This window comes from Prionailurus viverrinus, chromosome C2 (genome assembly GCF_022837055.1).
Source record: "Prionailurus viverrinus isolate Anna chromosome C2, UM_Priviv_1.0, whole genome shotgun sequence".
NCBI classification, from domain to species: Eukaryota; Metazoa; Chordata; class Mammalia; order Carnivora; family Felidae; genus Prionailurus; species Prionailurus viverrinus.
Genome location: NC_062569.1, coordinates 5,381,317 through 5,408,530, shown reverse-complemented (window position 1 = coordinate 5,408,530; position 27,214 = coordinate 5,381,317). Strand labels below are relative to the sequence as shown.

General features: G+C 39.1%; 1 protein-coding gene across 4 annotated transcripts in view; it reads right to left on the bottom strand.

Annotated features, from left to right (window-relative positions):
- Positions 1 to 27,214, bottom strand: part of GOLGA4 (golgin A4) — a 126,739-nt gene that overhangs the window by 79,146 nt on the left and 20,379 nt on the right. For 3 of the 4 annotated variants that reach the window (XM_047875107.1, XM_047875111.1, XM_047875109.1), the window contains exons 3-6: positions 16,324 to 16,389; positions 6,252 to 6,566; positions 3,560 to 3,607; positions 1,922 to 1,978 (exon numbers count right to left, since the gene is read on the bottom strand). In XM_047875107.1, the coding sequence (XP_047731063.1) occupies positions 1,922 to 1,978; positions 3,560 to 3,607; positions 6,252 to 6,566; positions 16,324 to 16,389 (486 nt within the window). The remainder of the gene's footprint in view (positions 1 to 1,921; positions 1,979 to 3,559; positions 3,608 to 6,251; positions 6,567 to 16,323; positions 16,390 to 27,214) is intronic. The other variant, XM_047875110.1, reaches the window with a different exon arrangement.

Genomic DNA, 27,214 nt, shown 5'->3' with positions numbered 1-27,214 from the left:
AGATGCAACATAGACAGTTTTGAAGATGAAAGAAAAAGGCTTTGCCACGTCCAAGGACCAGAGGACGTGGCAGCCTCAACAGCTGGAAATGGCAAAGAAACAGACTGTCCCCTAGAACCTTCATTAAGGAACAGTCCAACCGACACCTTGATTTCAGCTGGGTAAGACTTGTGTCAAATTTCTGAGATTTGTGTTGTCTTAAGCCACTAAGGTTGTGGTATTTGTTGCAGCAGCAACAAAAAACTAACACAGGTAGGCAGATACTAAAAATAACTAAAACTTGTCAATCTGTGTCTCTGACAAGTATTTCCTAACAGGGTTTTCATTTTCACAAGGGTTAAAAGGAAAAGAATACATATGTAATGGCTTATGACCTAACAGTATACATATGGAAAAAGATCTTTAAATGGTGGGAAAACTGGAATAGTATATAAAAATTTATTTAACTAATTTCATGAATCATAATTGATGGTGGTAGTATTAGAATTGTTATTCTAAGACGTGTTGTGTTTATAATGCTGGAATAAGGCCAATAAGTGATTCTGGGTCTTTTATCATCAGGTTCTTCCACACATGAACTGTAAGGAAAAGAAAGGGATCCAGGGGGATGTGTAGGTTCAAGGAGACTTTTCAAGATATACCAAAACAATTTTTACACAGGCAAGACTATTAGTCTAGAGGTACACACTTAGGTGATAAAACCTTAGGGGTACCTGGGTGGCTCAATCAGTTAAGCGTTGGACTCTTCATCTGGGCTCAGGTCATGATCTCACGGCTCATGGGTTCGAGCCCTGTCTCAGACTCCATGCTGCCAGTGTGGAGCCTGCTTGGAATTTTCTCTCTCTCTCTCTCTCTCTCTCTCAAAATAAAGAAACTTAAAAAAAACAAAAAAGCTCAAAGAGACACAAGGAAGCACAACACAAGTCAGTAGTTATTTTTGGAGAAAGGGACGGGACTATGACTTGGTTGGGAAACACACAGGGGCTCTTGGGATGACAAGGAACATTCTATTTCTTGACCGTGGTGGTGGTTATGATGTGTTCACCATACACATATAAGCCATATATTTTTGTGCATGATTTTCCATATTTGTTATACTTTACAGTTAAAATATTTTCACAATCAAGATATTTTTAAAATTTTACCATAAGCGATACAGGAGCGATATAGAATCCTATCCTCTAACCAATACAAGTCAATAATATCTGTTCTTCTCAAGACAGGACAGGAGCAGAAATGAGCAAAGTACGATTCCAAATGATAAATATCTGCCTGGATTCTAATACCTCATTGTAAAAGTTATCCCCCAAAATTATAATGAACATAGTTTTTATCCAATTTTACCAAGATTATTGGTTAGGAAAAACAAAAAACAAGCCTGAAATACCTAATAGAGGAGACAGGTTAGCCTTGGAAGTTGCCACTGACTGTTCAAGCTGGCAAATGATATTCTACTGCTAACCATGATATTCTTTTTCCCTTAGGTTTATTTATTCATTTTGAGAGAGAGGGTGTGTGTGTGTCTGTGTGCACAGGGGAGACACAGAGAGAGAGGGAGGGGGAAAATCCCAGGCAGGCTCCTCACATCAGCACAGAGCGGGACTCGTTAGAGCAGGGCTCCAACCCATGAACTGTGAGATCACGACCTAAGCCCAAACCAAGAGTTGGACGCTTAACCAACTGAGCCACCTAGGTGCCCCTAAATAAGATACTTTTATGTCATTAATTCCACCTACAGTACATACCTTAGGAAAACGACACAAATAAAAACTGCAAAAACTGATCGCTGATCTTATAAGCTGGGCTGTTTAGTTTTTACTCTAACTACCCAAGTGTAGGTGAAACTCTCCCAACAAGTACAAGAGTTCTGATAAATGTAAGAGATTTAATTACTATTCTCAAAGTACTAATCACAACTTACCTCTCTTAACTCTCCAATTCTCCGAAGTGCTTTATCCTGACTCTGACTTAATATACCCTTCAATTTAAAAAGAAAAAAAAAGTTGGTTCAAACAACTGCATGACATACTAATGAAAAGCCAGTAGAAAAAGAGCACAAATCATTGAACTTTATCTTTAACATCCTTTACACTGGGACTATGCAACCACAGTTCTCTACCGCCACTTAGTGGTAGAATTACATACATCTAGAAATAAAAATCCATAGACAATTCAAAGATACACAAGCAAGGTACCCACAGACTGTAGGAATAAGATGAACTTTTGAATATGAATTTATGAGATATTAATAATACAATGCATTAAAACAGAGCTACCCCTCATGTCAAAAGACCCCCATGTTCAAGAAAACATTAACAAACTAAAAACTCTATTTGTAATATCCTGATTTCCACATTTGTTATGGACAATGAGAACACTGAATCAGCAATAAATAATTGGTATGATCATTCTGAACTGATTATACTCCAGATCAAAGCCAGAAAATTTAATGTGGTACTTAATGGAGATTATTATCTATAGCAGATTAAATATTTTACAATAATGCACATGGGGAAATTAATTAGTGTCTTTAGATGGGACAAAATGCTAAACTGTTAATAAAATAACTTTTACTGTAAAAAATAAGACTATATTTTTGGTGCATGACTTTCTATATCGGTTATATTTTACCATTAAAAGACATTAAAATGTTTATCGTGATACAGCAGAGATAAAAAATGCTATCCCCTAACAAAAATAAGCCTATATTCTCCATCCTTCTCAAGACAGGACAGAAACAGAAATTAATACAGCATGATTCCAAATGATAAATATTTATACATCTTATCACAGCAAACTGATGGTACCGTTTGAAGTGGAATGGATACTTCCCCTTAGCTCTGACCTGTGAATTATCACCTGGGATACCTGGTGGGAAATGTCTAGCCACAGAACAGAGTGACACAGTGGGGCTGAGGTGCGCCACCCAGAAAAGCTTCCTCTCTCCACATACTTAACCAAGAGCTTTACAAGCAGCAGCCTCAGGAAAAAACAGAGAAGATGCTTGCGTTTGGACCTTGATATAATGATAAGGAACAGAGATGTCTGCAGATATTTCAAAAATAGAAGGGAAAGCTTAGAAGGCTGTATGTCTCTACCACTAAAAACCAAGATGCGACTTGCAAATTGAGACACCAGAAAGCATGTTTGAAAGAGGCAAACACGCCTTAAATCCGAACCTCTTACACACCGCAGGGGATCCACAATTCAAAAAAGCCCATCCCGACCAGAGGTAAAAATCTCTGGAATTTCTCATTCACTCCCTTTATTAAAACAACGGGGTGCCTGGGTGGCTCAGCTGGTTAAGCGTGACTCTTGGTTTCAGCTCAGGTCATGATCTCAGGTCAGTTAGCGAGTTCGAACCCTGGAGAGTGATTCTCTCTCCCTCTCTCTCTGCCCCTCTTGTGCTCTTTCTCTTTCAAAATAAATAAATAAACTTAAAAAAAAATACTTGGGTCACATGGAGAATTATTAAAAGTGAGGGTCAGAACTATCTTACTGTAAGACTCTAATTTTTAAATAATGTATGAATCAATATCACAGCCAAGATATCACTTACTTGGAGCTTCTTCTTCTCTCTCTGAAGAGTCTGATAAGCTATAACAAACTAAAATAAAGAAAAAGTCACCAATAATATCAGTCATTCCTAAATAAACGAGTTATTTTATTTTATTTTTTTTTATTCTTTTATTTTTTTATTTTTTAATAAATGAGTTATTTTAAATACTGCTAACGCATCTCTTTATGAAAGTCAAACATACACAAATCAGGAGAATCCTTTTATAGATAATTCAACCTAATTAAGATGCATATAGTGTACAGTCAAAATTAACAAATGAAATGTATTTCTAAAAAATAAAATATAACTTGACTGTATAAAGATATTAAATCTGTACTCGATTCCACCTCAGGCACATACATCTTTAAATCTCAGTACCCAATCATGATCAGAGCCAACTTGCCTGAAGGCACGAGGCTACTCAAACTGTAGCCACAAACCAGTACCATCAGCAACAGCATCCCCTGGGAGCTTGCTTAGGAGGAGAAATTCTTGGGTCCCACGCCAAACTAACTGAATGAGGCTGGAGTTGGGGGTGAGGGGAGGGATATGTTTATTTAGCAAGCTCACCGGGTGGTTTTTTTGCTTTGGGCTATTATAGACCATGTAATTCATCTCTAAAAGACTCTGATTATAGGAACTGTGACGAGGGCTGGGTAAAAATCTGAAGAAAGGAACTCGTAACCAATAGATGAAAACGGGTAATTTAGGTTCTGAAAAGATGTTTAACCATTTAACCTAATTAAACAGGATATTTAAACATTCTACACAACCTGATGAAATTATACGCTAACAAATCTCTTAAACCTAGAGATTACATAGCCCTATTCATCTGAAAAATAAGCACGTGGCTCCAATGGATTATTTGGACCCTACTTCAGAAGTACAAGAGGGCTCCGAAGAGACAGGCTGCAGCTTGAGGAGGAAGCACTCCCCTACTCTGCGCCCTGCCATTCTCCTTGGAAGGCTGCTGTGTGCCCCTCAACGCATCTACTGATGCCTTGAGTTAAGAGGCCGGCAGTCACGGAAGGGGAGTCCATGCAATAAAGAATTAAAAAAAAAAAAAAATCTGCCTGAGACCACGATCATCCTCCTCTTACTACCTTAAAATAGGTATTCTTATTCCCGGATAGGAAAACGGTGCTCAACAAGCGGGGAGTAGGAGAGGTGGGAAGAGGAAGCCAACAATGAGATGTCACTTACAGAGCGATCTTATCCTGGTCACCTACAATGGCAAGGAAAGACAGACATGAAGACGATGTGCTCTTTTCATCCCTAAGAAGCTGCATGACTCTACCTGAGGTGGCACAGAAGGGTGGAAACAACCAGAAAGACCCAAGGTCTGTCAGCTGCTACCTGTGTGACTGTAAGTGCATTTTCTTAATCTCTGTGATTAAGTCTCCACGAGCCTCTCAACCCCATTCTACTAAATGAAGCTAATTAATATCTACTTCACAGAGAAGGTGCAAAATTCAACGGCACCGTAAACTTAAAATGCATAGTGTCTTGCATACGTTCATACTAACTACACTGCTGCCCCAGCTTCAAACTCAGAAGCAACAGGCAAGTTAGTAAAAATAACATAAGTCTAAACAACAAATAATTCGGGACGATTATTAACTTGGACAGAAATGAATAACAATAAATTTACGGGAAAAAGCAGCCTGATTCCACAAGTACCTCATGAGACAGATGCCTTTAATGCTATTTACATGTCTAGCTTCCAGCAAGCTGAGAGAGTTTAGCCTAATAATTCCTTCCTATTTTGTCAGCACTTTGTAGTTTTAAAAAGATGTTTTACATATTTCGTCTAGGGGTTTCTGTTTTTATGTTTGGCTGCAAGGGTAAAACTAAGCATACTACAGCCATGATCGAAAATGGCAGTTATGGCTAACATTATATACGGACCTTGAACCTTATTATTCATCAATTAAAGTTAACTATAATGCTGAGTTAACTGGTAAGGCAATAAAACATTATGCGCTGTCTAAAGAAAAAAATTCCATGGGCAACTCGCCCCAGAAAGGCTTTCCTAAGGAAGAAGAGTTTTCACTGCACAGGACAGGGAGGGAAACTAATACAACCCAGCCCAAAGGGAAGAGCGGAAAAAAGATGGAATGGGACTGCTTCCTTCCTCTCTTAGACCACACAGACAGTGCCATCCTCAAGGGATTTAGCAATTAAAGATTCATCTGAGGTGAAGTTTAAATGCAGGTATAATGAGAGTGAACCAAATGTGTCAGAAAATCGGACCACCTAAAACATAATTAGGGTAAGCAGCGATGGAAGTCTGGTCGGCAGAAGAGGTCACTTCGGAAGCACAGCAGTTAGAAGATGAACAAGAAAAGGGGATGTGAGGAGGAAAGATGATGTGCTCTGCACTGGGTGGGGGGGGAGGGGTGCAAGCAATGTTGGGGAGAGGGGCTGGGGGAGAAGAGGGGCACGGAAGGTGCAAACCGGAAATGATCTTCTCCAAAATTTGACTAACGGTCTTGCCAAAGGGGTTCTGTACACCTGAAAATCTTTAGATAATGCCAGAGACTAGCCATGATAATCAGCGGATATGGGGAATCGATGGTTTAGCCAACCACAAGAGTAAAAGCCATACAGTAATATGAACTAGACAGAGAACAAGAGGGAAATTTTTCGTATTGGCAAAAAAAAAAAAAAAAAAAAAAAATCATGCTCCTACCTCGGAACATTTTCCTTTGTAGCTATTCAACCTTCGTTCCATTTTTCGCAAGCACTGAATCAACTGTTCTTTGTTGAGACTGTCTAAGTTAGGGAGTGAGTCTTCTGGTTCACTCTCCATATCACAGGATGGATCAAAGGTGGCCGCAGAAGAGTCCAGGTCAAATCGATTCAGGGACTCTCTGGAAGACGTTCGTACCAAGGACTCTTTAGAAGAAGATCTGAACAGAGACTCCTTTAGTGGACTTCGAAACAAAGACTCCACTGAAGGTACCCGGAGCTGGAGCTTCTGTGCAAAAGACTGCGTGTCACCTGACTGCAACCAAAACCCGACAAAATATGTGGTTAAAATGCACATTTAGACTTCTAGTATTCCCTATCACCAGCAACACCAGTAACCTGTTAAAAGCTCTAACAAATGCAATTTACATTCCTGACCTGTTGCATAACACACTGTTTTCTGGAAAACAAGAGACACCCGGTTATTTCTGAAAAAGCACTGGACCGGGAGCCAGAGGGCTGGGATACAGGTCCCAGGTCCGTCACCAAGCAGTGGAACGACCTTCACTCAGTCACTTCCCTTCAGTTTGCACATCTGTAAAAAGGAGGACGCCATGCTTTCCCAGCCGACCTCCCCGGTGTGCCGGGAACGTCTGTCCACTCAACTAGAAGATCCTCGGAAGCAGTGATGTCTGTATCACCAGTATACACACCCAGTGCCTAAAAGGGGGGCATATATGTTGTGAAGCGTGTGGCTAGAATCAAGTGGGCTTTACCTTGAGTCTCCATGAGGTGCTGATTCCTGACTGCCCTCTTTAACAAAGAGGGGACTGGGGGAAGGGGGAGGGGAATGCTTAGTGAGCCCACTCTGTTCACTAAGAGAATGCCAGGCAGGGTTGACTAGTGACATCCAGCTCGGTGTAATTACCGTTCTGTCTACTGAGAATAAAAATGAGCACTAAAAAGTCACGGAGGACGACTCAAAAGTCTGAGCTAGAATCCCTCCGCACAAATCAGTAAGTCTGATGTTAGAAACAGTAATAAGCAAGAGCTGTTCTCTTAATTTGAATGATGTGTTAATTTGAATAGTAACAACGAAAAATAACATAACATAATTCAACAAAATGCTCCAAACTGCATTGTTCTGTTCAGGGGACAGCAGTATTTAACAGGTGTTTCCTAGGACCTCATTCTCATCAGTGTGCCACAGGGTCACCTGCTAGATCTCAGCAATGCCAGGAATGAATGCCCACGAAAGACAGAGGCCATGTGCGGGCAAAAATTACAGGAAAATAAAAATATTCTCTTTAGTATACAATTTAAAAAAGCAAACCAGGAAAACTTTACTCATGGATGCCAGAGACTTAGTATCAGGCAAGGCGGGAGTGAGGGGAGATAACATGCCCCTCCCCCTTCACATGCACAGAGATTTCTCACAGGTGATTTATAATAGTAAAAACCGGAAACCCAAATGTACACCCGCTACAGGATACATCATGTACATTACAGTATACGAAAAGAGGTTCAAGACATACTATTAAATGGAAAAACACCAAGTTAGAAAAGAATACGCACACTGTGAACTCATTTTGATTTAAAGCAATTACAGGTACTTTTCCATATGCAGTATATGTATTTACACAAACATCCTTCTATCATAATGTGCAAGTTTACCTTTATGGGGGGTGGAGGGATGGAGAAAGTCTTAAGGGAGAGGAGGGACCCTCATGCTCAAAACCTTTTAAGAACTGCTTTACTGATACTCCACGACCAGCCACTTCTGACCTATGCAAAAAGTGCTTTTCACTTCACACAGACGGTGAGTTGCCCTAGGACAGACAAGTGAAGCAAGTTCGAATTACACTAGAAACAGTTGTTGTCTTAGGGTCAGCCAGCAGCTGAAGAACAGTGTCAAAGACACGTCTTCGCAGAAGCTGATAAACCTGGTAACAGCCACCCTGGTACATTTGCAAGTGACACGTCTGAATGTAGTGATTCGGCCTGTGGACTATCGAATGAGGGTGCCTAAGTTCAAATCCTGGTTCCCCCAGTATGTTCGACATGACCTTGACCAAATTACTTAACTTCACTAGTCTTCTTTCTTCCTCTTTAAAATGGGGATGATAAAAGTAATTCTATGACGATGATGATACTACTACCCACCTCAGACGGATCCCACAAGCACTGAGTTAATACAGGCAAAGTGCTTACAATGCAGCAAATACTCAGTATACATTAATAATCATTACTATCATTAGAGAAAGGAGACTAAAATAAAAGACAAACTTACAAATGAGAATGTCATACACAAGCTTCTGTGGCAGACCCTTTCATATGATGCAGTAGCTAAGAGCATAGGCTATGAAACCAGACCTCTTGGGCCCAAGTCTTAGCTCTGCCATTACTGGCACTATGACCTTGGGCAAGTTACTGACCTTTGGTGCTTCTGCTTCCTCGTATGTAAAATGCACTCATCGCACAGGGTAGTTGTGAAGGGCAAAAAGTCAATGCATGCACAGTACTTCAAGGTAAGACTGGCTTAAGGTAAACAACAAATACTGGCTACCACCTGGTATCTAATCTTCCTGTTTTTCTTTTTACCAGGACCCAGTTTTGTTCAAAGTAATACTCACCTTCCCAAACACAAATTAAAGCCACATGAGACACCACCACCCAGCCACCAGAATGGCTAAAATTAAAACTATGGAAAACACCAAGTATTGGTAAGGATATGGAGTAGTCCACTTTGGAAAACTACTTGTCGGTATTTACTAAAACCAAATACAAGTACACAACCTGAATCACCAATTTCATTGCTAAGTATGGACTCAGCGGAAATGTGTATGTATGTTCAGCAAAAGATAAACTAGGAAGTTTACAGCAATCTTATTCAAAATAGCCCCAGGGGCACCTGGGTGACTCAGTCGGTTAAGCATCCGACTTCGGCTCAGGTCATGATCTCAGGGTTTGTGGATTCGAGCCCCGCATCGGGCTCTGTGCTGACAGCTCGGAGCCTGGAGCCTGCTTCGGATTCCGTGTCTCCTTCTATCTCTGCCCCTCCCCAACTTGTGCTCTGTCTCTGTCTCTCAGAAATAAATAAATGTAAAAAAAAAAAAAAAAAAAAATAGTCCCAAACCTGAAGCTACTGTTGATGCCTATCAATAACCGAATGGATAAATTGCAGTCTGTTCACCAACGGAATACTAGACAGCAGTGAGAATGACTTACAGCCACAACAATATAGACGAATCTCATAAAGCATTGAGCAAAAGAAGACAGACAAAAGGATACTCATTTTTATTCCATTTACATAAAGTTCAAAAACAGAAAATTAATCTAGACGTCAGGATAGTCGTTATCCTTGGGAGTCAGAGCAGGGAATGGAAGCGACACTGGTAATTTCTGTGTCTTGATTTGGAGCATTGGCTACAAAGGTGTGCTTGATGTGTAAGCATTCAGAAAGCTGTATAAGGTGTATATCATACTTTTCTGTATACATTATATTGTGATATATTTCAATTAAATGGGTTTTTCTAATTAGCTTTGCCCAGACCCTGTTTCATCTAGGAGGGGGCCAGGAGACCAAGTTCAGCCAATAAGGCACGATACATGGAAATCTATACAATGGAACCTTCTAGGAGACAGATTATTTTCTTCATAAAAAGGAATATGCCTTTCGTCTTTGCCTTGAGTCTTTCCTTCTGTCTAGAATGAAGATGCAACTCTTGGAGGGCAACTTGTAGTTGTGAGGGTGAAAGGCAGTGGTAAAGGATGTGGGGGGACAAGAAGCTAACTGGAGAAGGGCCCTTAAAGTGTGTTTACCCTCAAGCTTTCTGATATGTGAAAAAATACACTCCCACTGGTGCCAAATGTTGTCAGGTTTCTGATATCAAAGACATTCACGGATTTAGAATTCATTTTTGAAAAAACTGATGGGGGGATAGGGAAGGAGAAATGTATACGCCAAAATAAGTGAAGATATCAAGAGTTACTTTTAATTCCTTTCTGTCTCCCCCATTTGACCCCGTTTTCAATCCCCCCTTTTTATTCCCCCAACACTATTCTTATGCAGAACCTTATCCTCTATAAGCTGGATACCAGCAGCAGTCTTCCGTTCCCCTGCCTCTAATCTCTTACCCTAATTTGCCCTGTCACACTGTCACCAGAATTGTCTTCCTAAAACATCATTTAGATCATTTCGTTCCAATTCTTAAACTGGATTCCCATTTAATATAAGGTTCAAGATCCTGAGCTTATATTCAAGGTTCCCATCTCCCAAGACCCATTTCTCTATAAACTCACCCCTCCATGTACCAAAAACCTGAGTCACAACAGGCAACTTCCCGCCCCCTTAACACATGCATCAGTGTGTGTGCCTCTGTACCACTGCCCATAATTTCCCTGCATATGAAAATCCAGACATCCTTCAAAACTCAGCTCAAATGTCTGCTTTTCCAGGAAACCTCAGATCTCACTCATCAGAAACAACCTTTCTTTATGGCCTAAGCTTTTACCAGAACCATTCCTGGAGCACTGACTGCATTCTGACTCACCATTAGTTACTCACATACTGGTGTAACAACCAGCTGAGTTGTTTATGCCCCAAAATAACTACGGTCACTTACAGCACAGTGACTAAGAACACAGACTCTGAACCGAATTCCCTGATTTGAATCCCAGTTTCACCACTTACTAGTTTTAAGACCTCTATGTTTCAATTTTCTCATGTGTAAAATGGAAATAACAACAGTTCTGCCCAGTAGGATTGTTATGAGAATTAAATAAATGAAAACATTTCAAATAGTGTGCTATATGCAGTAAGCACTAAGTAAGTTTTCCTGCCATTATATCTGCTACACACGTACCCTCACCTCTAAATATGCTCATTTTTTAAAAAATCTTTTTTCTACATTTATTTATTTTTGAGAGACAGAGAGAGACAGCATGAGCAGGGGAGGGGCGGAGAGAGACAGAGACACAGAATCAGAAGCAGGCTCCAGGCTCCGAGCTGGCAGCACAGAGCCCGACGTGGGGCTCAAACCCACGAACCGTGAGATCGTGACCTGAGCCGAAGTCAGACGCTTAACCGACTGAGCCACCCAGGCGCCCCTAAACATGCTCATTTAGAAAAGAATCCATATTCTGCATCTCTGTCTCCTTGCCACAATGCTTTCCATAAAGTAGGTACTTAGTACACATTTGTTCAGTTAGGCCTTAATCTGGCAATATGATAATGATGATCCAATAAGAGATATTTAAACATTCCATGCTTGGTCAAAAGGATATATAACAAATACATCATTTTATATATACAGTATATGTTATTCCAGAAATTATCAAAACATATTAGTACACAATCAATAACAGTCAAAAAGAAAAAGAAAGAAAAACATACATCCACAAAAAGATTTCTACAATAATGCTCGTAGTAGTTCTATTCATAATAGTTGAAAACTGGAAACGGCCCAGGTGTCCATTAACAGGTAATAAACTGTTCAAAGGGATTCTACACAGCAATAAAAAGGGACAAACTACTGATAACCACAACAACATGGATGAAATTCCAAAAACACTGCAGTGAGTGAAAGAAGCATTCTACAAAAGAGTACGTACTACATACATGAGGCCACTATATAAAGTCCTAAAACAAGCAAAACTAGTCCCCCGCGGTATGGTGGGAAAAAATTTTAAGAGATTGCGTTTAGGAGGAAGAAGAACCATAAAGGAACTTTCTGGGGTCTTGATAATGTTCTGTAATCTCTGTATGGGATTAACACATGGCTTCAGCATACACATTTGTTAAAACTCGGGTCGATGCACACTTGAGGTCTGTACATTTCACTTTATGTAAAATTTACCTCAAAAAAGAAAACACAACTCCTAGAAGAAAAAGGCAGTAAGCTCTTTGATATCAGTCTTAGCAGTATGTTTTTTGGACCAGTCTCATTAGGCAAGGATAACAAAAGCTACAATAAACAAATGGGAGGGGCGCCTGGGTGGCGCAGTCGGTTAAGCGTCCGACTTCAGCCAGGTCACGATCTTGCGGTCCGGGAGTTCGAGCCCCGCGTCGGGCTCTGGGCTGATGGCTCAGAGCCTGGAGCCTGTTTCTGATTCTGTGTCTCCCTCTCTCTCTGCCCCTCCCCCGTTCATGCTCTGTCTCTCTCTGTCCCAAAAATAAATTTAAAAAACGTTGAAAAAAAAATTAAAAAAAAAAAACAAAACAAATGGGATTGCATCGAACTAAAAGGCTTTTTGCACAATGAAGGAAACCATCAACAAAATGAAAAGGCAACCTACTGAATGGGAAAAGGTATCTGCAAATCATACATTTGATAAGGCACTAACATCCAAAACATATAAAGAACTTACACAATATAAAAAAAATTTTTTTAACGGGCATAGGACTTGAATAGACATTTTTCTAAAGGAGACAAGCAGATGGCCAATGGGCCTGGGAAAAGAACATCACTAACCATCAAGGAATTGCAAACCAAAACCACAATGAGATAGCACCTCACAGTGGTCAGATCGGCTATTATCAAAAAGACAAAGAACAGCAAGTGTTGGTGAGGATGTAGGGAAAGGGAACCCTTGTACACTGCTGGTGGGAATGTAAACTGGTGTAGCCACGATGGAAAACAGTATGGAGGTCATCAAAAAATTAAAAATAGAACTACCATACGATCCAGCAATTCCCCTTCTGGCGACTGATGTGCAAAAAAGAATGGAAACACAAACTCCGGGAGAAGTATGCATCCTCACGTTCACTGCATTATCTACACAAGCCAAGATATGGAAGCAACCCAAGTGTCCTTCAACAGCTGAATGGATAAAGAAAATGTGATATATAGACAGAACAGACACAGACACAGAAATAGAGATAGAGATTATAAGAATATTATAGGAACATATATATAAAAATATTACTTGGGGCACCTGGGTGGCTCAGTCAGCGAAGCGTCAGACTCTTGATTTCCGCTCAGGTCACGATCTCAAGATTCGTGAGATAGAGCCCCACATTGGGCTCTGCACCATCAGTGCAGAGCCCGCTTGGGATTCTCTCTCTTCCTCTCTCTCTCTGTCCCTCCCCACTGGCATGCACAAGCATGTGTGCTCACTCTCTCTCTCAAAATAGATACATTTTTTTAAAAAAGAGTATTACTTAGCCATGTAAAAAGAGTGAAATCTTGCCATTTGTGACATGGATGGACCCAGAGGGTACTATTCTAAGTGAGATAAGTCAAAGAAAGTCAAATGCCATATGATTTCACTGATATATAAAATTAAAAAAAATAAAACAAACCAATACAGTTTCATAGATACAGGAAACAAACTATTGGTTACATGAAGAGGGAGGGGTTTGGGGAAGAAGGAAAAATAGGTGAAGAGAATTAATAAGTACAAACTTCCAGTTGTAAAAGAAAGAAGTCAGAGGGATGTAATGTACAGCATAGGGAACCCAGTCATTAATACTGTAATAATTCTGCATGGCGACAGATTCTGGTAACTAGACTAATCGTGGGGATCATTTCCTAATGTACAAAAATATCAAATCACTATGACGTATACCTGAAACTAAGGAGGTATCATATGTCAATTATACTTCAATCTAAAAAAAAAAAAAAATCTAGGGAGATAACTACCTTTTAACCAGACAAATTAACTAAAAAATTAGTAAAGTAAATTTTCATCATGATTCATTACTACAGAACCTCTAGGCTGTGTGTCCTTAGTAGCTATATATGTAATTATACCACTAATTAAACCTCTGAAACTAGTCAGTTTCATAGTAAGGTCCTTTAAAATTTGATTTAACTTGTATTTTTAAGAATTAATTCTTACATGTGGTATTTCCATTCCTCTCTCCTCAAAGTAATTAAAGTATTAATACTTAAAAAAAATACAAGTAATGAACTCTGGTTAATGATACACATGCTAAAACGATAAAGGGAAGGATATCATGACCCACAACTTACTCTGAAATGCCATTAAGAAAGTAAAATTGGAGGGGTGCCTGAGTGGCTCAGTTGGCTGAGCGTCCCACTTTGGCTCAGGTCACGATCTCATGGCTCACGAGTTCGAGCCCCGCGTCGGGCTCTGTGCTGACAGCTCAGAGCCTGGAGCCTGCTTCAGATTCTGTGTCTCCCTCTCCCTCTGCCCCTCCCCTGCCTGCGCTTCTCTCTCTCTCTCTCTCTCTCTCTCTCTCTCAAAAAATAAATAAACGTTTAAAAAATTAAAAAATAAATAAGTAATCTTTAAAAGTAAAAATGGATTGAGGGGCAGACAGAAGAATGTATACACAGACAGACTGGTGATAAAGCAAACACAGTAAAGTACCAATGACAGAATCTAGGTGGTAGGTATACAGATGCTCACTTGAAAGTTCTATTTCTCTGTATGTTTGAAGTTTTTCACAATATACTGTGTGGAAAAGAAAAAAGGAGCAAATGCTTATTAAATCATTATACTGGGTGCCAAAACCAACTGAAATACGTAGGATGTTCAGCGCAGTTAACAAGGGCGGGGGGGGGGGGGGGGGGGTCACCGGTAGCTGTATGAACTCTCGGGCTTGCTTTGTGCCGTCTCTTCTCCCTTGGCGTCCTCTCTCTGATCTCCTGCTGCTGTCAAGATGCCCAATCACAGGAAGCATTCCACCCCCTTGGAGGATATGCATCATTCCCAATTTGCTAACAACAGCCAACAACCAACTAATCAGAAACGTGTTTAAAAATAAAGACTTCTGAGTAAGGGCATCTGCTTGTGATTAAGAATTCAATGAGATCATATATATAAAATGTTTAACGATGTCTGACACATAGTTAAACACTCAATAACTACTACTTTATTATTTTTGAGAAAAATATTTGTATTTTTTTAAGAAAGTTCCAAGCCTTTGGTGGGCTTACTTCCTGAGTATCACCCATGTTCATTCCTCACCTTCATTAAAACTTAAATTTCTCCTGAATGTGTTAGAAAGCTGGTTCTCATTCATTCTAGTTTTTGCATTTATAACAGTATTTAGCCTTTTTGAACTATTCTGTAAGAGAGGAAAATACGCGTTCTAAATAATAGTTTTAAATAATATTCACTAAAGACCACTGGATCTGTCCAGAACCATTTAGACCAGTGCCTCCAAATATTTTACCCCTACTTCATGGCATTTCTAGATAATGATGTATTTGTAGAGGATTGGAATAGTTTAACTAGGGAGGCTGAGCAAAGCCAGAGCCAGAAGCCCAGGGACTTGGACTATGCCCAGAACCTGACCAGCTCCCCCAAAAAGGAACAAAGTTCTCAGCTCATAGAATCTGTTCACGGAGTTTGCGAAGCTATAATCTGTATCTGCGCTAGACAATACTTTAGAATGTTTAGTCTACACAATTTAGTTCATAAATCATCTAGCTCCTAAATTGTCTACATATATGCTCTAGGTTCACAGATTAGAAATGTTTCTGCCCTACATTAGAGACTGCTAAGAATAGCCAGGTTAATGATAACATCATCACTAGAGCCAAAGTAAACGAATGTTCATGTCAGACATTGCTGTCATAATGACGTTTTTAATGAATTTTTTTTCTTTCGTTTTCGGAAAGAATCAAAAGAATGTCACTTGTGCTGCACCCCCCAAGTAACTTTTTTAAATCAAAGATAACACAAGCGCTCTAGTAGTAAAACACTCTGCATCAGAGCAAACTTTAAAAGAAATCCCGTTTCGTCCATATCCCCCCCCTTCCAAATTATGTAATTCAATATGTCTTTCAATATAAACTATCCATCATATTTTACAAGCATAAAGTCATATTCCTTTTTTTCAAAAAGTTTTCTCTTTACTGCCACTAATTTTTTAAATGAGTAACAACGTCGTATTACATGACTGGTGTATATACATGCATGATTTTTATTTAAAACTGTTTCCAAGAAAGCATCAACACACCTGGATTTACCATACATATACATATTATATCAAATGTTTGGACATCACCCTTTCAATAGGAAGTCAAATGCTAATAATATAGATTGACCAACACTCTGAAATGACTTGCTATTTTTTAAAAATAACAGTAGTAACAGACCTGAGGAGTGGTTGGTTCACTTCCATTAATACTGTCAGGAGATTTCGTGGCTTGGATAGATGCATTCTAAGAAAAACAAAGAAGTATCATAAAGAAAAGGAACAGAAAAAACTGTTAAGAACAAACGCCAAGCACCAAGACCCATTAGATACATTTATCAAACACAATTAGTTCATTTATTAGAATGTTTTCATGCAAGGCAAAACTAGTACGGTGAGTATTTAGAAAATTTATTTTGCTATAATATATGTAACTAAATAGCAAAGATTAGTATGTTGAAAATTTCATTTTAAGCTAATCACATACCTCTCCCCATTATAAGGTCCCTAGCTTTTTCCCCCATGACAAAATTAACATCAGGGATTCAATTAGCAAAACTCATTCAAATAGACAACTATCCAGAAAAAGCAATGTCAAGTGTTCCCTATGATAAAATAATACTCAAAGTCATTTGGTCTAAGGCCTGAAAAACATCTTTGCTACAAGAGATGGAAATGCCTCATTCATCTGAAGCCAGCAGTCTAAATGAAATTGTTATGGCAATTTTCAGAAAAACCTGTCATTAAAAATATCTTCTTCCACATATGAAAGCTTTTTGTTTTGTTCTGTTGCTATGACAAATGCTCCAAATTAAGCGACATTCTCCTGATTACATCAGCCTGGCATAGGTTCCATGATAATGAAGTATATTCTCTGAGATTCAAAATTCTATACTGCATTTGTAATACACTGACCAAAATTAGAGCCTTAAAAGCAGCTCATGATAAAATAACTTCTAAGTTTTAAACAAAGCGTTAGAGCAAATCCTAGCCACTATGTTTCAGTAACTTGGTAGGTTTTTAAATAAGACATTTTCTGTACATTTCTACAGCTGACCAAGGAAAGGTCAAATAATGAATATTATTTTTTTTAATGTTTATTTATTTTTGAGGGTGGGTGCAGAGAGAGAGGAAGAGAGAGAATCCCCCTGATGCAGGGCTCGATCCGAGCCATGAGATCATGACCTGAGCCGAGATCAAGAGTCAGACGCCCAACCAACAGAGCCACCCACGGACCCCTGAGTATTCTTGAATATCAGTGGAGATGGCACTCAGCTTCGCAGGTGTTCTCAATTTTCTGAACTGTACTCCCATTAGGTATTTGATACTAAGAAACTACTAATTTTTAGGTGTGATAAATGTACTGTGTTATATATTTTTAGTCATTATCTTTCAGAAATATACACCAAAACATTTAGATGGAACAAGGTTTCTGAAATTTGCTTCAAACAACCCAACAGGGATGGGGACAGGGGAAGGGAGGTGTGCATGTGTGGGAGGGTGGTTAGACAAGTGGGGGGGTATGATAATAAAATAAGAGAGCCACGAGCCATTAACTGATGCTACTGGGTACTGGGCATGCGGGGTGGGATTCTTTTGCCACCGTTACTACTATTTCCACTTTTCTAATACGTTTGGATTTTCCCCAAGAACAACTGATACACCTTCTCCCTCTAATATAAAAAGAGTTATCAAATTTTATCAGTCCAAGACATCTCCCTTAGGGTTATATTAGGGAGAAAAGTTGGGGGAACGTAACTCTTATCTTCCTGTTCTCTACCATTTCAAAGAATTACAAGCTGTATATATGGCTATATTTGTGTAGCGTGACCATTAATGCTTTCTGGCCCTAAAAATATGCTACATTACACACTATAAAATGAAAAACATACTTAATAGAGTTCAAGAAGTCTCTCAATCCCTATATTGAAAATTAAGATCGTTAAATTGCAGAGAAAGGAAATGAAATGGTTCCATAAAACATTTAAGTCAGGATGAAGAGTGGCCAGAGAGTCTATATTCTATTTTAAGTAAATTACTTGACACATGATTGTGGTCCATACAAAAAGCTATTCTATAACTGACCTATCACACTATCGGACAAACATTACCTAACGTTTAAAAACTTTCCCTCTCTGCAAATATATTTCAATACGTGTATTACATCACATATTTAAATAGACACAGCTAAGGAAAGCATTGCCATGTTACCCTGTAAATTTAAATTAGGAATCTGTAGAAGCAAAATTAAAGATTTGTCACTACTTGTAACACCTTCACTTTTGCCCAGCAAACTCTCATTTACTTTCCAACTTTCAAATGCAGCTTCTTTTATGAAGTTTCATATGGCTTTGCCTGAGCGCTAACACATTTCCCATCCCTGTTATTTTCTTCTAGGAAGGCTTGATTCCTTTGTATTCTAAGTGTTTGTCTCTAGACTAAACTATAAACGCTCGGAGGGCAGGAGCCCTGCGTGTCCATCTTGGTGCCCAGGACTAGTGGTAGAGGCTTAGTATATGCTTGTGCCTGACTGGTGGTAGAGGCTTAGTATGTACTTGTCAGATCCTTATGCAGTTACTTCCTTCAGTACAAAAAGGCTTCGAAGTCCTTCTCCCAGAGAGACGCCAAAAGAACCAGCTCAATGTATGTCAATACTCAGCTGTCACCAGGACTTCCTCCCGGAGGCAATTCTTAGATAACAGAAAAATGCTTCTAATCTAAAGCGCATTTAATTTAAAAGCACACACGGTTCCCTGCCAGATTTGTCTTCAATTATGGTTTGTTCTCTCTTTCGACAACTATTTTTTTGACTGCTGAGCACTAAGGATACAGTAATTTTTAGAATTTGGGGTCATTTTCAAAAATCTGAATGAAGGAAAAATCAACAGCTGGTGAACTCATAAGTAGACCCTCACTAAATTTGTGTTCCATTTGTACTTTGTTATAGGTTATGCCGTGATTTCCCTTTGTTGCGTGGAGAGAAGTTTTTATCTGGACAAAATTTAAATAAGATAAATGAAGACTTTTAGTCTACTTAAGGTATTTTTAAATAATTACAACTTTATTTTATAAACATATAAAACACATATATTTCTTTTTTTAAATTTTTTTTTTTCAACGTTTATTTATTTTTGGGACAGAGAGAGACAGAGCATGAACGGGGGAGGGGCAGAGAGAGAGGGAGGCACAGAATCGGAAACAGGCTCCAGGCTCCGAGCCATCAGCCCAGAGCCCGACGCGGGGCTCGAACTCACGGACCGCGAGATCGTGACCTGGCTGAAGTCGGACGCTTAACCGACTGCGCCACCCAGGCGCCCCAAAACACCTATATTTCAAAGGGATCAGCATTTTTTACAATAGAATAGGTACTTAAATTGCTTTTATGTATATGGAAGTAGGCCTAGTAGGGGATCTTCTTTTTTTTAAATCTCTGTTACTATTACATAAAATATAAAGTAATATCATTTTATGTTTTTAAAGTAAATTAGTGGGGTGTCTGTTAAGTGTCTGACTCTTAGATCTCAGCTCAGGTCTTGATCTCAGCATCATGAGTTTGAGCCTCGCATGGAGTCTACTTAAAAAAAAAAATTTTTTTTTAATACAATAAATTGGTAGGTTAGCTTAGATTCCTGTCTGCCTCTCAAACCAGTTTTGAAAATAGTGAGGTATTACTTGTAGCCAGAACCAAGGAGAGACCCTTTGCCCTGAGATCCAAGCTAGGGCATCACTAGAACTCTCAGCTGCTTTCTTTTCTAAAACCAAGTTCAGAATGTGATTTAGCATTGCTACTGACCATATGCACACCAAGTCCTTCCTGGCTGCATGGATTAAGTACAGAGATGTTCTAGTTTCATCACCAGCTACTTAATAAATTAAACCAATTCTCCTCGTTTAAAAAAAAACCTCAATCCCTTAGGGCACCTGGGTGGCTCAGTCGGTAAAGCATCCGACTTTGATTTCAGCTCAGGTCATGATCTCATGGTTCGTGAGTTGGAGCCCCGCATCGGGCTCTGTGCTGACCAGTGTGGAGTCTGCTTGGGATTCTCTGTCTCTGTCTCTGTCTCTCTCTCTCTACCGCTCCCCTGTTTGCTGGCTCTCTCTCTCTCAAAAATAAACACTGAAAAAAAAAAAAAAAAAAAGGAAAACCTCAATCCCAGTTAGTGTCCAATGCAACACAAAAAGCTTTCCTTACTGGGCAATCAAAGATCTCTAAGTCTTAATTTCCTAACTTAAGAACTTAAGATACATATGAAAACAGTCCACTTTCTCAAAGTGAAGTTATATGCAGGATTCAAAATTATATGAATTCAGTCAATTGAAATATAATGAGATTAATTACTTCCTTTCAGATGTTTTATAGAAAACTGGTACTCTCCCCAAATAAGATGCAATTATTTGTTACAGTAGAATCCACCCACCTACTCAATGTTGTTCAATTACAGATTTATGAACAATGCATTGTTTTTCTCAGTGAGTCATAGCTCAAAATATTCTTGGCCTCCTGCCAAAAGTAGAACAGAGATTTCCAGCAATACATACCATTTTTAGTTAATGAGCAAACATTCCCCAGAGAGAAAACTTAGAGTTTAGACCAAGTTCGCCACATTAATGAAAACAGTGTTATTTTGCTGCTGTTAAAAAGCTGCCAGAAAACACACCAGCCGTCAGAATTCAGCAGTTTACTCTGATTTTTTAGAGCAGGGTTAGCAACAGGGCACGGAAGATGCTTGGAGGGACAGTGAGCGACAAGCAGCAGGAGATGTGCTTCTAGAATTACCAAATTCCTTTGCTTCCCCACAGGGGGAATGCAGAAAGCAGTGGAAGGACTCACCACACTGTCAGTCTGTGTTTTAGGCTGCTTGGAGGAATCCAAAGCAAAGATAGTATACTCAGAGAGAAAAGCAGGCTCTGCTATCATCCCGGCTAGCAGCTGTCTCATTCAGTGTAATAAGCAGAGGCACAAAAACAAAACACATCATGAAAAACGAATCATGAGGGCATGTCGCAAAGTGTCCTCGCCACGCCGCACGTGCACCACCACCACGGCTACCATGTCCCCACCCGCAGAAATAGCAAGTTGCCAGAAAGCTCAGCAATGGAGGGGACTTGAGCTCCCTGGAATCTCAACTGGCTTCCTGGCGCACAAATGACATGGGCGACAGCCACCACAGCGCACAGCGTGTCCGCCAACTCGGTGTAAGAGTCCACACCGATAAGAACCATACACGGTAAAGAACACAAAGCCTTCATCGAACAAATGTTGACCGTGGTCACACATTCAACAAGAGAGCACTGAGATTGGGGGCAGGACAAAACACAGAAAATGTTAAATAATCGTTTATTTTGTGCTTAGAAACGAAAATATGTACAGAAGAAACTTTTGAAACTGACATTTATATAATGAGTCTTCAGGACAAATCCTATTATACTAATTCTTTTAGTATACTAAGATCTACTTGAGCTTAGCCAAAAGGCTGAGAAGCGATCATCATACGAATTCTTTTAATATGTATTCTCTTCTGTCCTTCAGTTTCTGTCACAAGCTGTACACTATACACCAAAATAGTAATAATCATGAATTAGATTAGAAGAAAGTATAATTAAAATGAACTTTTATGTAAAACTGGTGAACTCTGAATAATCTCTGTGGAGGTCACAGTTTACCAATGGCAATTCCCTCATTTTGCTGGTGTACCATAGTTATACAAGATGTTATCTTTGGGAGAAAATGGGTAAAGGGTACAAGAGGGCCTCCCTAAAAAAAATTTTGTAACCTCCTGTGAATCTATGTTTATCTCAAAAACTAAATAAATTTTTAAAAACCCAAATCTTTTGCAACATCAACTCAGCAGTTAATGTATATTATTATTATATATTATATATAATAAAGGAATTAACAGAAAATAAATGTCTGCACAGGCTGAAGAACTTAGACTTTTCATCTCAGTACTACAGCGTTATAGACACTGAGTAGAGCCTCCACTAACTCTTCATCTGGTCCTAAAAATTGAGTATTAGTGGTGTACTAAAATATACTAGATGCCTGTTTGGCTCTGGGTACTCATCTTATTCAAGTTTCTACTCTTGCTGAAAATCTGAATTCTCCTGGGATCTCAGAAAGGTCACCCTTGGAATGGATGTGACTTTAAGTTAAAGGCTATACAAATTCACTCTTCTTAGGCTCCCAAGATTAATGTTTGAAACGAAGTCACTCTGGCCCACACAACAAAATAACTTACAATTTCAGGGGCGCCTGGTGGCTCAGTCGGTTAAGCGTCCGACTTCAGCTCAGGTCATGATCTCTCGGTCTGTGAGTTCAAGCCCCACATCGGGCTCTGCGCTGACAGCTCAGAGTCTGGAGCCTGCTTGGGACCCTACGTCTCCCTCTCTCTCTGCCCCACCCCTGCTCATGCTCTGTCTCTCTTCCTCTTTCAAAATTGAATAAATGTTAAAAAAATTTTTTTTTTAATTCTTTTTTCACAGTTAAGCAAGCCCTATCAAAATAACAACAGCATTCTTCACAGAACTAGGACAAACAATCCTAAAATATGTATGGAACCAGAAAAGACCCCGAATAGCCAAAGTAATCCTGAAAAAGAAAACCAAAGCTGGAGACATCACAGTCATGGACTTCCAGACTCATTACAAAGCTGTAATCATCAAGACAGTATGGTACTGGCACAAAAACAGACACTCAGATCAATGGAACAGAATAGAGAACCCGGAAATGGACCCACAAACGTATGGCCAACTAATCTTTGACAAAGCAGGAAAGAATAGCCAATGGAATAAAGACAGTCTCGTCAGCAAGTGGTGCTGGGAAAACTGGACAGCGACATGCAGAAGAATGAACCTGGACCACTTTCTGACACCATACGTAAAAATAAACTCAAAATGGATAAAAGACCTAAACGTAAGACAGGAAGCCATCAAAATCCTAGAGGAGAAAGCAAGCAAAAACCTCTTTGACCCTGGCCACAGCAAGTTATTCAACACATCTCTGGAGGAAAGAGAAACAAAAGTAAAACTGAACTACTGGGGCCTCATCAAGATAAAAAGCTTCTGCACAATGAAGGAAACAATCAGCAAAACTAAAAGGCAACTGACAGAATAGAAGATACTTGCAAATGACATATCAGATAAAAGGTTAGTATTCAAAATCTATAAAGAACTTATCAAACTCAACACCCAAAAAACAAATAATCCAGTGAAGAAATGGGCAAAAGACATGAACAGACACTTCTCCAAAGAAGACATCCAGATGGCAAACAGACACATGAAAAAATGCTCAACATCACTCATCATCAGGGAAATACAAATTAAAACACAATGAGATACCACCTCATACCAGTCAGAATGGTTAAAGTTAACAACTCAGGCAACGAGACATGTTGGCGAGGATGCAGAGAAAGAGGAACTCTTTTGCACTGCTGGTGGGACTGCAAACTGGTGCAGCCACTCTGGAAAACAGTATGGAGGTTCCTCAAAAAATTAAAAATAGAATTACCCTATGACCCAGCAATTGCACTACTAGGTATCTATCCAAAGGATACAGGTGTGCTGTTTTGAAGGGGCACATGCACCCCCATGTTTACAGCAGCACTTTCAATAATAGCCAAAGTATGGAAAGAGCCCAAATGGCCATCGATGGATGAATGGTAAATACATACAATGGAGTATTACTCAGCAATCAAAGAGAATGAAATCTTGCCATTTGCAACTACCTGGATGGAACGAGAGGGTATTATGCTAAGCGAAATTAGTCAGTCAGAGAAAGACAAATATCACATGACTTCACTCATATGAGAAATTTAAGAGACAAAACAGATGAACATAAGGGAAGGGAAGCAAAAATCATGTAAAAACAGGGAGAGGGACAAAACAGAAGAGACTCTTAAATACAGAAAACAAACAGAGGGTTGCTGGAGGGGTGCTGGGAGAGGAATGGGCTACATGGGGAAGGGGCACTAAGGAATCTACTCCTGAAATCACTGTTGCACCATATGCTAACTTGGATGTAAATGAAACATTTAATTGATTAATTTAAAAAATAATTAATACATTTTTACAGTTAAGAGTGTATTTGAAATTCTAAGAGAAAAACACAAAAGCTGATGCTCAGTATGGAAGATCTTGTTGAGCAAACGTCTCAAAGGAAGGTCCTGTCAAGCAACAATCTATACCCCTGCCTGTTGCCCAAGGAGAAGCTAGGTGTGGCACGCATCCGACCCTGAATTTCAGCTCAGGTCATGATCCCAAGGCTGTAGGATCAAGACCCACATCAGGCTCTACGCTGAGCATGGAGCCTGCCTGAGATTCTTTCTCTCGCTCTCCCTCTCTCTCCCTCCCCCCTTCTCTCCTGCTCCTATACACTCTAAAAATAAAATAAGTCTTAAAGAAAACAAACGTTCCCACTGACACGACCTCAAAACCCAAAGGGCTTTTCCCCCCCACTTGCTGTCCTTGTCATTTCCTTCTTGTGCCTATGAAAATCTTCTACACATCAGTTCTCAAATATTCTCAATCAAATTCTGTCTCAATTCCGTGTCTCTCAAACTCTGTTCAAATTCTAATCCAAATCTGTTAAGAACTTAACTCACTTCTTGTGCAGTCCTTAGGTGAAGCCATCAGCTGCACTAACACTGATTGAAGTTGTGTCTAAACATTCACGAAGATACAGAAAACTCCAATTAGATATCTGTTGAAGGCGTTTATCTATCTTCCGTATCTTTTACGCTCATATACATATTTCTTTATCTCTGTACGTTTTTGATAGAATTACTCAGTATTCTTTCGGAATACCCTAATTTCCCCATGAACTGGGACTTCTGTTTTATTCTGACTTATGTTTTTATATCAATTTTTTTTTTCACTTCAAGGATTCCTAATCGGTTCTTTTTCAGACCTACCTAATCTACTTTTGTTTTTTCCCTGCAATTTTATCTTCTTTTTCAGAAAAGTATTACTTCAGGTATCTTATTAAAGATACTTCTTTTAAAGTCTTTTTTAATTTCATCTAGGATAAATTCATATTCCAATTCCTGTTTTGTTTGCCTGCCTTTGTAGCATTTGTTTCAGAATTTTCATTTACAGGTTCATTTTGAGGAAGGTATTGTCTTTCTCTTTCCTTCTGTACTCATCTTTCCTTATCCAATCAATCTGATTCCCTGGGCCCCAGTTTGAGTTTCCTGCCTTATGGCAACACAGGGGACATCATGGACTCAGTCGCAATAAGCCAACGTGAGGTTTGCTTCAGTTCTTGGTCATGAGGTCTCCCTAGAGATGGCCGCTTCTCGTAATGGGCCACAGAGCGCTCTAGGCAGCAGTTTGCAAAAGCTTTCCTCAATCTCTTTCTGCCAATGCTGGGAGCTCCACTTTAGCTCCTGGCACCAAATCTAACTTTGGCAGTTAGATCTAACCCTCCCAGTCCTTCTGAACCAGAGTTCGAAGAGAAAATTAAGTCCTAATGCCTGCCCTAAGGCATCCAGTAGCACCTGCTGTATGTAACAAATAAGCTTATCTCCTATGAATTAATGTATCTCCTGTTAGAGGGAGGTCACTAAAAAGTTTAGTATCTTAGGGAGTGTGTGTAAGTCTCTCTGTTTTGAAGACAGAAGTCCTGTTTCTACCTTCCTAGACACTATTATATACAGATGTCAGTTGCAATATTCACTATTAGGGTACATTAAACTCATTCTGTTTTTATTTCCAACAATGTGTATTTTAAGAAGTACTTGTGATAATATATCCTACTAAAGATATAAGATGCTAAGTCCCAGCGCACCTGAGACTTAAGAAAAATAAGTCATCAAAGATCAGCTCACCACTCTAATTCTGAAAATGCTCAGCACGCTCAACAAGAAAGTGGAACTGAAAGTTGGTTCTTCAAAAAGATACAAACAAATATTTAGCTTGACTGACAAAGAAAAATAGAAGACTCATATTACTAATATAAGGAATGAAAGGGGAAATTACTACAGCATTTATAGAAATAAAAAGGATTATAAGATAATGCTATGAACAACTGTATGCCAACAAATGAGACAACTTGGATGATAAAGACAAATTTCTAGAAGGATACAAATTACCGAAACTGACTCAGGAAGAAAGAGAAAACCTCAATGGAGCTACAAACAGTAAAAAGATGGAATTTGTAATCAAACACTTCCCACAAAGAAAAGCCCATGATCAGATGGCTTCACTGATGAATTATACCAAACATTTGAAGAATTAATACTAATCTTCACAAATTCTTCCCAAAATATACAAACAGAGGGAATGTTTCCCAACTCATTTGATGAGGCTAATATTATCCTGATACCAAATCCAGACATCACAAAAAAGAAAACCACAAGCCAACATCTTTTAGGAATAGAAACATAAAAATCCTCAACAATATACTAGCAAATCAAACCCAGCAATAAAAGATATACACCATGAACAAATGGGATATATTCAGGAATGCAAGGTTAGTTTAACATCCAAAAACCAATTACCATACCTCACCATGTCAAGAGAATAAAGGACAAAACCATATGCCCATCTCAATAAACACTAAGAAAGCATCTGACAACATTCAACACACCTTCATAAGAACACTCAACAAATTATGAAAGTAAAGGAACTTTCTCAGCATTATAAAGGCAATCTCCTAACACCAACAGATAACATCATACTTAATGACAAACGACTAAATGCTTTCCCCCTAAGATCAGGAATGATCTGTCTACTTTCACATCTGTTCAAATTGCACTGAAGCTCCTAGCCATAGCAATTAGGAAGAAAATGTTATAAAAGGCAGCCAGATTAAAAGAAGATATAAAACAACTTCCTTTTGCAGATGACATGATCTTGTACAATCCACTAAATAACTATTAGAATCTAATAAACAAGTTCAGCAAGGTTGCAGGATACAAGATCAATTGACAAAAATCAATTTTATCTCTATAAAGTAGCAATGAGAACACAAAAAAAATGAAATTAGGAAAACAATTAAATTTATAGTAGCATCCAAAGAATAAAATACTCGTGAATAAATTCAACAAAAATAGTATAAACCTTATATTCTGAAA